The sequence below is a fragment of the Oncorhynchus mykiss genome, chromosome 17 (assembly GCF_013265735.2).
Source record: "Oncorhynchus mykiss isolate Arlee chromosome 17, USDA_OmykA_1.1, whole genome shotgun sequence".
In the NCBI taxonomy this organism is placed as follows: Eukaryota; Metazoa; Chordata; class Actinopteri; order Salmoniformes; family Salmonidae; genus Oncorhynchus; species Oncorhynchus mykiss.
The window spans coordinates 15,660,589-15,674,224 of NC_048581.1; the positions used below are offsets into that span (position 1 = coordinate 15,660,589).

Sequence of the window (13,636 nt, forward strand, 5' to 3'; positions counted from 1 at the left end):
CAAAATACAGTTTTATATCTTTATGTTTGAAGCCTGAAATGTGGCAAAAGGTCGCAAAGTTCAAGGGGGCCGAATACTTTCGCAAGGCACTGTATATAATTTCCCCATAGGCTTTGTCCAACGGGCCATGGCGGAGTTAGTGCCTACAAAAATATGCCATTACTATTGCTCTCTATGGGCCCTGGGCCTATGGGTGAAAAGCAGTGCACTAGATGGAGAATAGGGTGCCATCTGGGAGACAGGTATGGAGATAGTTGGCGAGGACATGCTTACCTTGAAAAAGGGTAATATCTTTGACTAGTCCCGGCCCGAACAGCCCTTCCAAAATGCTTTCAAACCCTGCAGGGAAGACAGAGAGAACAACTAAGTACAGGACTCAGGTTTGTAGAAGACGGGGGAGCTCACATCCACTTACAGTTCTACAGACAGACCCCACCCCCACACACTGGCTCACATCCACTTAGTTCTACAGACAGACCCCACCCCGGCTCACATCCACTTACAGTTCTACAGACAGACCCCACCCCCACACACTGGCTCACATCCACTTAGTTCTACAGACAGACCCCACCCCCACACACTGACTCACATCCACTTAGTTCTACAGACAGACCCCACCCCCACACACTGGCTCACATCCACTTACAGTTCTACAGACAGACCCCACCCCCACACACTGGCTCACATCCACTTACAGTTCTACAGACAGACCCCACCCCCACACACTGGCTCACATCCACTTACAGTTCTACAGACAGACCCCACCCCCACACACTGGCGCACACACACACACACACACACCTTGGCTTTAATTTTCTTTTCTTAAAAGCAAATCCCTTCTTTACCTAATATAACACTGTTAGCTAATGTCACTCACTTTTTATTAACTGTAAATACTGGATTCAGCTGTTGCTTGGCAACCCTGTGAAGTAACGCAAATACATATTGCAGTTTCCTCCACCCCGTCCTTCTCCCCCCCCCCCCCCCCTCCTCTCCTCCACCCTCCCCCTCCCCACTCTCTCTAAAAGGAAAGAGGAGGAGAGGAGGAGAGGAAAATAAACTGCTTGGTGAAGAAGCTGAGGAGTGAAGATGGGTATAAGAGGGTTAGAGGGGTTGGAGTAGAGAGGTGGGGGTGGTATGGGGTTTGGGAGGGAGTGAGAAAGAGGAAGGAAGGGAGAGAGGGGGTAACTCGACGGGAGGTTTTGTCCTTCAAGTCAAGCCTACTGTGATGCCAAAGGAAATGCGGGCAGATCAATACCACTTAAAATAAAAGTAGCTCGGTCTCCCTACCTCTCTTTCGCCTTTGCTTTCTCTCTTTCTACTTCTCTCTCTCTCTCTCTCTCTTTTGCTCCCCCCCCCCCACACTCCCCTCTCTCCATGCAGGTTAAGAGGCAGAGCTGCTGCTAAGAGGGAGATTAAACCAGCTTTTGGGAACAAGTTCATCTTAACCCTGGCTGTTATACATCCAGATCTGGAAAAAGGTTTTTAAGATGGGGGGGGGGGGGGGGGGGGGGGGTTGTTTATTAGCTTCTGCAGAAGAAGCAGCTGTTCTTCCTGGGGTCCACAAAAAACACCAAACAAGACAAGTAACAAAACACTGATACACAAGGACAGCCACACACTGAAAATACAACCATATAGAAACAACACAACTAAAACTATGTCATTAATAAGAGTTCAAACAACACAACTAAAACTATGTCATTAATAAGAGTTCAAACAACACAACTAACACTATGTCATTAATAAGAGTTCGAACAACACAACTAACACTATGTCATTAATAAGAGTACAAACAACACAACTAAAACTATGTCATTAATAAGAGTACAAACAACACAACTAAAACTATGTCATTAATAAGAGTTCAAACAACACAACTAAAACTATGTCATTAATAAGAGTTCAAACAACACAACTAAAACTATGTCATTAATAAGAGTTCAAACAACACAACTAAAACTATGTCATTAATAAGAGTTCAAACAACACAACTAAAACTATGTCATTAATAAGAGTACAAACAACACAACTAAAACTATGTCATTAATAAGAGTTCAAACAACACAACTAAAACTATGTCATTAATAAGAGTACAAACAACACAACTAAAACTATGTCATTAATAAGAGTTCAAACAACACAACTAAAACTATGTCATTAATAAGAGTTCAAACAACACAACTAAAACGATGTCATTAATAAGAGTACAAACAACACAACTAAAACTATGTCATTAATAAGAGTACAAACAACACAACTAAAACTATGTCATTAATACGAGTGTGTGTGTGTGTGTGTGTGTGTGTGTGTGTGTGTCCCCTCACAGTCCCCGCCGCTCCATGAAATGTTGAATATTTTTGTCCAGGTCATGTTGCTGTTTGTTTGAGTAATTAGAGATAGAAGGGATGTGTGATCATGGCTCTGTGTAATAATGTGTGTTGCTGTTTGTTTGAGTAATTAGAGATAGAAGGGAGGTGTGATCATGGCTCTGTGTAATAATGTGTGTTGCTGTTTGTTTGAGGAATTAGAGATAGAAGGGATGTGTGATCATGGCTCTGTGTAATAATGTGTGTTGCTGTTTGTTTGAGTAATTAGAGATAGAAGGGAGGTGTGATCATGGCTCTGTGTAATAATGTGTGTTGCTATTTGTTTGAGTAATTAGAGATAGAAGGGATGTGTGATCATGGCTCTGTGTAATAATGTGTGTTGCTGTGAATTCATCTTGGACATGGGGACTGACGGTCCACTTCACTAAGAACCCTGACGGTCCACTTTACTAAGAACCCTGACGGTCCACTTCACTAAGAACCCTGACGGTCCACTTCACTAAGAACCCTGACGGTCCACTTCACTAAGAACCCTGACGGTCCACTTCACTAAGAACCCTGACGGTCCACTTCACTAAGAACCCTGACGGTCCACTTCACTAAGAACCCTGACGGTCCACTTTACTAAGAACCCTGACGGTCCACTTCACTAAGAACCCTGACGGTCCACTTCACTAAGAACCCTGACGGTCCACTTCACTAAGAACCCTGACGGTCCACTTTACTAAGAACCCTGACGGTCCACTTCACTAAGAACCCTGACGGTCCACTTCACTAAGAACCCTGACGGTCCACTTCACTAAGAACCCTGACGGTCCACTTCACTAAGAACCCTGACGGTCCACTTTACTAAGAACCCTGACGGTCCACTTCACTAAGAACCCTGACGGTCCACTTCACTAAGAACCCTGACGGTCCACTTCACTAAGAACCCTGACGGTCCACTTCACTAAGAACCCTGACGGTCCACTTCACTAAGAACCCTGACGGTCCACTTCACTAGTGAAATTCACTAGTGAAACAGTCTTGGAAATGATTGGTAATATCAAAAAGGATTTGTAATAAATGACCCGTCAACTTCAAAGAACGATGGAGATTCATTTGATTTTCTGCCCATGACATCATTTAAACACTCCCAAGTCTTTTCCCATTGTGGTTTAAGTCATTTATCTTGGTTTGGTGATGTCATTTCTTCTTCTTTCCATTACATTTAGTCACCAAATGTCTCAATTGACAGTATGCCAACCAATCAGCTGAGCAGTGGTTAGCCACCTCTTTTGTACCATTTCTGTGAACCAGAAAATGTTTCAATTCATCCTCATTCCAGATGGCTCTAACTAGAGGTCGACCCATTAATCGGAATGGCCAATTAATTAGGGCCGATTTCAAGTTTTTATAACAATCGGAAATTTGTATTTTTGGGCGCCGATTTGCCAATTTTTTTTTTACACCTTTATTTAATATTTATTTAACTAGGCAAGTCAGTTAAGAACACATTCTTATTTTCAATGACGGCCTAGGAACGGTGGCCTTTTACGACTAGGGGGCAGTATTTTAGTTTTTGGATAAAAAACGTTCCCGTTTTAAACAAGATATTTTGTCACAAAAAGATGCTTGACTATGCATTGGATAGAAAACACTCTGACGTTTCCAAAACTGCAAAGCTATTGTCTGTGAGTGCAACAGAACTGATGTTACAGGCGAAACTCAGATAAAAATCCAATCAGGGAGTGCCGCATTTTTTGAAACCGCCTCAAGCCAATGACTCCTTATATGGCTGTGAATTTGCTATCTAACTGGGAATCTCCTGAGTGAAAACATCCAAAGTTCTTCAAAGGTAAATTATTTAATTTGATTGCTTTTCTTATTTTGGTGAAAATGTTGCCTGCTGCCAGCAGAGCCTAGCATAGCATTATGCCATGATAAACTTACACAAATGCTTGTCTAGCGTTGGCTGTAAAGCATATTTTGAAAATCTGAGGTGACAGTGTTGTTAACAAAAGGCTAAGCCCTGTATCAATATATTTCATTTGTGATTTTCATGAATAGGAACCTTTTCTAGGGGTATTTATGTCCGCTGCGTTATGCTAATTAGTTTGAGGCTATGATTATGCTCCCGGATCCGGGTTTGAGAGTCACAAGAATTAACTGCCTCGTTCAGGGGCAGAACGACAGATTTTCACCTTGTCAGCTCGGGGGATCCAATCTTGCAACCTTACAGTTAACTAGTCCAACGCAATAACGACCTGCCTCTCTCTCGTTGCACTCCACTGGAGCCTGTTACGCAAATGCAGTAAGCCAAGGTAAGTTGCTAGCTAGCATTAAACTTATCTTGTAAAAAACAATCAATCATAATCACTAGTTAACTACACATGGTTGATGATATTACTAGATATTATCTAGCGTGGCCTGTGTTGCATATAATCTGACTGAGCATACAAGCATACAAGTATCTAAGTTTCTGACTGAGCGATGGTAGGCAGAAGCAGGCAAGTAAACATTCATTCAAACAGCACTTTCGTGCGTTTTGCCAGCAGCTCTTCGTTGTGCGTCAAGCATTGCGCTGTTTATGACTTCAAACCTATCAACTCCCGAGATGAGGCTGGTGTAACCGAAGTGAAATGGCTGGCTAGTTAGCACGCGCTAATAGCGTTTCAAACTTTACTTGCTCTGAGCCTTGGGGTGGTTGTTTCCCTTGCTCTGCATGGGTAACGCTGCTTCGATGTGGTGGCTGCTGTCATTGTGTTGCTGGTTCGAGCCCAGGGAGGAGCGAGGAGAGGGACGGAAGCTATACTGTTACACTGACCATACTAAAGTATCTATAAGAACATCCAATAGTCAAAGGTTAATGAAATACAAAATGGTATAGAGGGAAATAGTGCTAGCATATGTCACAGATCCAACACCAGTGCTAGTGGATGTCACAGATCCAACACCAGTGCTAGTGGATGTCACAGATCCAACACCAGTGCTAGTGGATGTCACAGATCCAACACCAGTGCTAGTGGATGTCACAGATCCAACACCAGTGCTAGTGGATGTCACAGATTCAACAACACTGCTAGTGGATGTCACAGATCCAACACCAGTGCTAGTGGATGTCACAGATCCAACACCAGTGCTAGTGGATGTCACAGATCCAACACCAGTGCTAGTGGATGTCACAGATCCAACACCAGTGCTAGTGGATGTCACAGATTCAACACCAGTGCTAGTGGATGTCACAGATCCAACACCACTGCTAGTGGATGGCCCTACCACAGGTAGGGCCATCCACTACTACAGGCCCTACTACAGGCCCTACCAACTGAGCCACATACAGGCCCTACCAACTACTACAGGCCCTACTACTACTACAGGCCCTACTACAGGCCCTACCAACTGAGCCACATACAGGCCCTACCAACTGAGCCACATACAGGCCCTACCAACTGAGCCACATACAGGTCCTACCAACTGAGCCACATACAGGCCCTACCAACTGAGCCACATACAGGCCCTACCAACTGAGCCACATACAGGCCCTACCAACTGAGCCACATACAGGCCCTACCAACTGAGCCACATACAGGCCCTACCAACTGAGCCACATACAGGCCCTACCAACTGAGCCACATACAGGCCCTACCAACTGAGCCACATACAGGCCCTACCAACTGAGCCACATACAGGCCCTACCAACTGAGCCACATACAGGCCCTACCAACTGAGCCACATACAGGCCCTACCAACTGAGCCACATACAGGCCCTACCAACTGAGCCACATACAGGCCCTACCAACTGAGCCACATACAGGCCCTACCAACTGAGCCACATAGGGCCTAGATGGCATCAAATCAAAAGTGTATTTGTCACGTGCGCCGAATACAACAATACAACAGGATACAACAATACAACAGGATACAACAATACAACAGGATACAACAATACAACAGGATACAACAATACAACAGGATACAACAACCTTACAGTGAAATGCTTACTTACAGGCTCTAACCAACAGGTATTAGAAGACCAGCCAAACATGAGCATGCCATTCTGTTCAGTTCCACACCAAATGAAATAACCTAAGATACGGAGGCTAAAATGGAAGGCACGGATCAAGACCTGTTTACCACAACTAAGACATTGGACAGCCATGCATACTGACGTAAGCAAACCACAGTTTGGGGTTTCTGAAGTGCCGGTTTGATTGAGCACCAGTCCAAATGTACGTCCAAATGACCTCTATCATATTGTAGCTGTAGAATGTTTTACACACACACACACACACACACACACACACACACACACCCTCTTTCTCTCTCCCTCTCTCTCCACACACACAGAAGAAAATAAACATCTCCTCCACATCCAGGGAGGAATATAACAAGTCCCCATGAAGGCAATCAATTAAGAGTCCAGGGAATGGAGTTACACACACAATCATACACCATGCAGCAAAAGACCTGCTCTAATTATGTTATTATCCTTTAGAGGAGGAGAAGGGAAGACAGGGAAAAATGGAGGCGGAGACAGAGAGAAAGAGAAACAGAGAGAGAGAGAAGTTAGTTAACTTCCGCAGCACTTAGTTCTTAGTGTCATAGCCAGAGGATCATACTAAACAGACAGATTGGCATCTCACTAAACCTTTCTGAACTGAGAACCTAGCAGATCAAAAGAGCGCAGAAGATGGAGGCGTTTGGGGGGCGCTACACTGTGACAGACAAGGTTGTCACTCCTTTTTTATTCATCCTGTCCTTTTTCTTCCTCATTTCTTTTCTCACATTTTTCTATCATTCCTCTCCTCTCTCCCTCGGAAGCCTTTAATAGAGGGGCCGTGAATCTCAGGGTGGTGAACAACAGTCTTAACGAGAACCCAATCAATAACAATTATAGATGCGGCCAAGAAAGGGAGGAGAGGAGGAGAGGGGGAGGAGAGCAAGAGGAGGGGGGGAGGAGAGGAGGAGAGGAAGAGGAGAGCAAGAGGAGGGGGGAAGGGTGACTTAAGGAAGGGAGGAGAGGAGGAGGAGAGGAGGAGGAGAGCAAGAGGAGAGGGGGAAGGGTGACTTAAGGAAGGGAGGAGAGGAGGAGAGGAGGAGGAGAGGGGGAGGGTGACTTAAGGAAGGGAGGAGAGGAGGAGAGGGGCAGGAGAGCAAGAGGAGGGGGGAAGGGGGACTTAAGGAAGGGAGGAGAGGAGGAGGAGAGCAAGAGGAGATGGGGAAGGGTGACTTAAGGAAGGGAAGAGAGGAGGAGAGGAGGAGGAGGAGGAGGAGAGGGGGAGGAGGGGGGGAAGGGTGACTTAAGGAAGGGAGGAGAGGAGGAGAGGAGGAGGAGAGCAAGAGGAGGGGGGGTGACTTAAGGAAGGGAGGAGAGGAGGAGAGGAGGAGGAGAGCAAGAGGAGGGGGGAAGGGTTACTTAAGGAAGGGAGGAGAGGAGAAAGAGGGAGGGTGGTTCAGTTTGTTACAATTCCCACTAAAGCTCCAAGTTATTTAAAGACAAGTGGAGAGAGAGAGAGAGAGAGAGAGAAAGATGGAGTGAGATGGAGTAAGAGAGATACACCACAGATAACTTCAACAAAGCTGTGAACAATCTGAGAGACAAGACAAGGCAAGAAGGGCTTTCTATGCCATCAAAAGGAACAAAATTTGACATCTTGCTCCCAGACAAACTAAACAACTTCTTTGCTCGCTTTGAGGACAATACTTGCCACTGACACGGCCCGCTACCAAAACCTGCGGACTCTCCTTCACCGCGGCCAACGTGAGTAAAACATTTAACCGTGTTAACCCTTGCAAAGCGGCCAGCCCAGACGGCATCCCTAGCCTCATCCTCAGAGCATGCGCAGACCAGCTGGCTGGTGTGTTTATGGACATATTCAATCAATCCTTATCCCAGTCTGCTGTTCCCACATGCTTCAAGAGGGCCACCACTGTTCCTGTTCCCAAAAAAGCTAAGGTAACTGACCTAAATGACTATCGCCCCGTAGCACTCACTTCCGTCATCATGAAGTGCTTTGAGAGACTAGTCAAGGATCATATCACCTCCACCCTACCTGACACCCTAGACCCACTCCAATTTGCTTACCACCCCAATAGGTCCACAGACGACGCAATCACCATCACACTGCACACTGCCCTAACCCATCTGGACAAGAGGAATACCTCTGTAAGAATGTAGTTCATCGACTACAGCTCAGCATTTAACACTGTAGTTCCCTCCAAACTCGTCATTAAGACCCTGGGTCTCGACCCCGCCCTGTGCAACTGGATCCTTGACTTTCTGATGGGGCCCCCCCCAAATGGTGAGGGTAGGAAACAACATCTCCACCCCGCTGATCCTCAACACTGGGGACCCACAAGGGTGCGTTCTCAGCCCTCTCCTGTACTCCCTGTTCACCCATGACTGCGTGGCCATGCACGCCTCCAACTCAAATCATCAAGTTTGCAGACGACACTAGAGTGGTAGGCTTGATTACCAACAACGACGAGACGGCCTACAGGGAGGAGGTGAGGGCCCTCGGAGTGTGGTGTCAGGAAAATAACCTCACACTCAATGTCACAAAACAAAAAGGAGATGATCATGGACTTCAGCAAACAGCAGAGTAAGCACCCCCCTATCCACATCGATGGGACAGTAGTGGAGAAGGTGGAAAGTTCCTTGGCATATACATCACGGACAAACTGAAATGGTCCACCTACACAGACAGCGTGGTGAAGAAGGCGCAACAGCGCCTCTTCAACCTCAGGAGGTTGAAGAAACTTCGCTTATCACCGAAAACACTCAAACTTTTACAGATGCAAAATCGAGAGCATCCTGTTGGGCTGTATCACCGCCTAGTACGGCAACTGCTCCGCCCACAACTGCAAGGCTCTCGAAGGGTAGTGAGGTCTGCACAACGCATCATCGGGGGCAATCTACCTGCCCTCCAGGACACCTACAGCACCCCGATGTCACAGGAAGGACAAAAAGATCATCAAGAACAACAACCACCCTAGCCACTGCCTGTTCCCCCCCCAAACCTCTATCATCCAGAAGGCGAGGTCAGTACAGGTGCATCAAAGCTGGGACTGAGAAACTGAAAAACAGCTTCTATCTCAAGGCCATCAGACTGTTAAACAGCCATCACTAACATCGAGTGGCTGCTGCCAACATACTGACTCAAATCTCTAGCCAATTTAATAATTAAAAATTGGATGTAATAAATGTATCACTAATCACTTTAAACAATGGCACTTTATATAATGTTTACATAACCTACATTACTCATCTCATATGTATATACTGTATTCTATACCATCTACTGCATCTTGCCTATGCAGTTCAGCCATCACTCATTCATATATTTGTATGTACATATTCTTATTCATTCTTTTACACTTGTGTGTGTATAAGGAAGTTGTGAAATTGTTTGATTACTTGTTAGATATTACTGCATGGTCGGAACTAGAAGCACAAGCATTTCGCTACACTCGCATTAACATTTGCTAACCATGTGTATGTGACCAATAAAATTTGATTTGATTTAATATGGTCAAATCCGGAAACTATCATTTCGAAAACAAAACGTTTATTCTTTCAGTGAAATACGGAACCATTCAGTATTTTATCTAATGGGTGGCATCCCTAAGTCTAAATATTGCTGTTACATTACACAACCTTCAATGTTATGTCATAATTATGTAAAATTCTGGCAAATTAGTTCGCCATGAGCCCCATACTGTTGCATATACACTGACTCTGTGTGCCATGAGCGCAACAGATGTGGCACAATTTCCCTAGTTAATATTGCCTGCTAAAATGTATTAATTTAAACTAAATACGCAGGTTTAAAAATATATACTTCTGTGTATAGAAAATAAACAATTGTGTTTTTACTTGAATGCGTATTTGTTAAATCATCACCTGTTTGGCGAAGTAGGCTGTGATTCGATGATAAATTAACAGGCACCGCATTGATTATATGCAACGCAGGACACGCTAGTTAACCTAGTAATATCATCAACCATGTGTAGTTAACTAGTGATTATGTTAAGATTGATTGTTTTTTATAAGATAAGTTTAATTCTAGCTTGCAACTTACCTTGGCTCCTTGCTGCACTCGCGTAACAGGTGGTCAGTCTGCCACACAGTTTCCTCGTGGAATGCAATGTAATCGGCCATAATCAATCAGTCTCCAAAAATGCTGATTACCGATTGTTATGAAAACTTGAAATCGGACCTAATTAAAATCGGCCATGCCTATTAATCGTTCTACCTCTAATTTCTTTATGGAGCAACAAACTAGAGGGGAAATACAGGATCATTTCTTTATGGAGCAACAAACTGGAGGGGAAATACAGGATCATTTCTTTATGGAGCAACAAACTAGAGAGGAAATACAGAATCATTTCTTTATGGAGCAACAAACTAGAGGGGAAATACAGGATCATTTCTTTATGGAGCAACAAACTAGAGGGGAAATACAGGACCATTTCTTTATGGAGCAACAAACTAGAGGGGAAATACAGGACCATTTCTTTATGGAGCAACAAACTAGAGGGGAAATACAGGACCATTTCTTTATGGAGCAACAAACTAGAGGGGAAATACAGGATCATTTCTTTATGGAGCAACAAACTAGAGGGGAAAATACAGGACCATTTCTTTATGGAGCAACAAACTAGAGGGGAAATACAGGACCATTTATTTATGGAGCAACAAACTAGAGGGGAAATACAGGATCATTTCTTTATGGAGCAACAAACTAGAGGGGAAATACAGGACCATTTCTTTATGGAGCAACAAACTAGAGGGGAAATACAGGATCATTTCTTTATGGAGCAACAAACTAGAGGGGAAATACAGGACCATTTCTTTATGGAGCAACAAACTAGAGGGGAAATACAGGATCATTTCTTTATGGAGCAACAAACTAGAGGGGAAATACAGGACCATTTCTTTATGGAGCAACAAACTAGAGGGGAAATACAGGACCATTTCTTTATGGAGCAACAAACTAGAGGGGAAATACAGGAACATTTCTTTATGGAGCAACAAACTAGAGGGGAAATACAGGACCATTTCTTTATGGAGCAACAAACTAGAGGGGAAATACAGGACCATTTCTTTATGGAGCAACAAACTAGAGGGGAAATACAGGATCATTTCTTTATGGAGCAACAAACTAGAGGGGAAATACAGGACCATTTCTGTATGGAGCAACAAACTAGAGGGGAAATACAGGATCATTTCTTTATGGAGCAACAAACTAGAGGGGAAATACAGGACCATTTCTTTATCGAGCAACAAACTAGAGGGGAAATACAGGACAATTTCTTTATGGAGCAACAAACTAGAGGGGAAATACAGGATCATTTATTTATGGAGCAACAAACTAGAGGGGAAATACAGGATCATTTATTTATGGAGCAACAAACTAGAGGGGAAATACAGGATCATTTATTTATGGAGCAACAAACTAGAGGGGAAATACAGGACCATTTCTTTATGGAGCAACAAACTAGAGGGGAAATACAGGACCATTTCTTTATGGAGCAACAAACTAGAGGGGAAATACAGGATCATTTCTTTATGGAGCAACAAACTAGAGGGGAAATACAGGACCATTTCTGTATGGAGCAACAAACTAGAGGGGAAATACAGGATCATTTCTTTATGGAGCAACAAACTAGAGGGGAAATACAGGATCATTTATTTATGGAGCAACAAACTAGAGAGGAAATACAGGATCATTTCTGTATGGAGCAACAAACTAGAGGGGAAATACAGGATCATTTCTTTATGGAGCAACAAACTAGAGGGGAAATACAGGATCATTTCTTTATGGAGCAACAAACTAGAGGGGAAATACATTATCATTTATTTATGGAGCAACAAACTAGAGAGGAAATACAGGATCATTTCTGTATGGAGCAACAAACTAGAGGGGAAATACAGGAACATTTCTTTATGGAGCAACAAACTAGAGGGGAAATACAGGATCATTTATTTATGGAGCAACAAACTAGAGAGGAAATACAGGATCATTTCTGTATGGAGCAACAAACTAGAGGGGAAATACAGGATCATTTCTTTATGGAGCAACAAACTAGAGGGGAAATACAGGATCATTTCTTTATGGAGCAACAAACTAGAGGGGAAATACATTATCATTTATTTATGGAGCAACAAACTAGAGAGGAAATACAGGATCATTTCTGTATGGAGCAACAAACTAGAGGGGAAATACAGGATCATTTCTTTATGGAGCAACAAACTAGAGGGGAAATACAGGATCATTTATTTATGGAGCAACAAACTAGAGAGGAAATACAGGATCATTTATTTATGGAGCAACAAACTAGAGAGGAAATACAGGACCATTTATTTTATTTTCTTCTTAAAAGAGATGGAGCAAACTTAATAAAGCATATTGCCTGAAAGAGAAACATGTTTTGTGTTTTTTTAAACTGTCACAGAATAGAGAAAAGGCTACCTACGGCTGGGGCTGATAAATTTTGCTCTTCACCACAACACAAACAGTAGCCCCTTTTGTCAATCGACAAGGTCGTCAAAACCATCAATTGAAAAACGAATTCAAAACGTGTCAAAACTATCTCTGTTCAGAAAACGGTAAGCATGTACAGCTTATTTCAGCCATGAGTCCATTCACTTCAGACGGTTCTATAACCTTAACTTCTCAGAACCTTCTCCTCCTCCTTCTAACATCTATTTTCACATTCTGGAGAATTCCTGACAATAGGGTCAATACATTACGGAATGTTAGATTAGTGCGGAGCCACAATGCACAGCGAGGATTCCACAGAATATCAGAAGTATGACCTTGCCCTTAGTGTAGACCATGGTCAGGTAGCTTCGCATTCACTCACAAAAACCCTCAATACACCTTTTTAAAAGTAGTAATTGCAGTCTTTTTCCAAAGCATGTTCCTTCTTTCTGTTTGGGGAATAGAGGATGGAGGCATTGAATCTGTAGAAACTGTAGAATCTCATAGAATCTTTAGAATCTCATAGAAAACTGTAGAATCACTAGAATCACGATTGTACTGTTTTTTGTTCATTCAGCACCTTGGGCTCACTCAGAGACGTTGCGATTCACCGCCGCGGGCAGAACAGAACGGAGGACACCTTCTGTTGATGTTTAGCTGCGGCGCCCGGCGAGGAAGTGGTCGACGGGGTCATGGGTATTTTACCCAAACATTTCATAGATGGCAAGGCGAGCAGGCGGGAGGAAATGGTTGGGGATTTGAGATGCGGACGTGCGGACGTCCAACTGTTTCTATTGAAAAGTGACAGCAACACATAACACTATCAGTAACTACAGA

General features: G+C 43.6%; 1 protein-coding gene across 1 annotated transcript in view; it reads right to left on the reverse strand.

The window, feature by feature from the left end:
• LOC110485613 (ligand-dependent corepressor) overlaps positions 1-13,636 on the reverse strand; it is a 76,718-nt gene that overhangs the window by 33,041 nt on the left and 30,041 nt on the right. Inside the window, exon 2 of the mRNA XM_036948330.1 lies at positions 274-339. Within this exon, the coding sequence (XP_036804225.1) occupies positions 274-339 (66 nt within the window). The remainder of the gene's footprint in view (positions 1-273; positions 340-13,636) is intronic.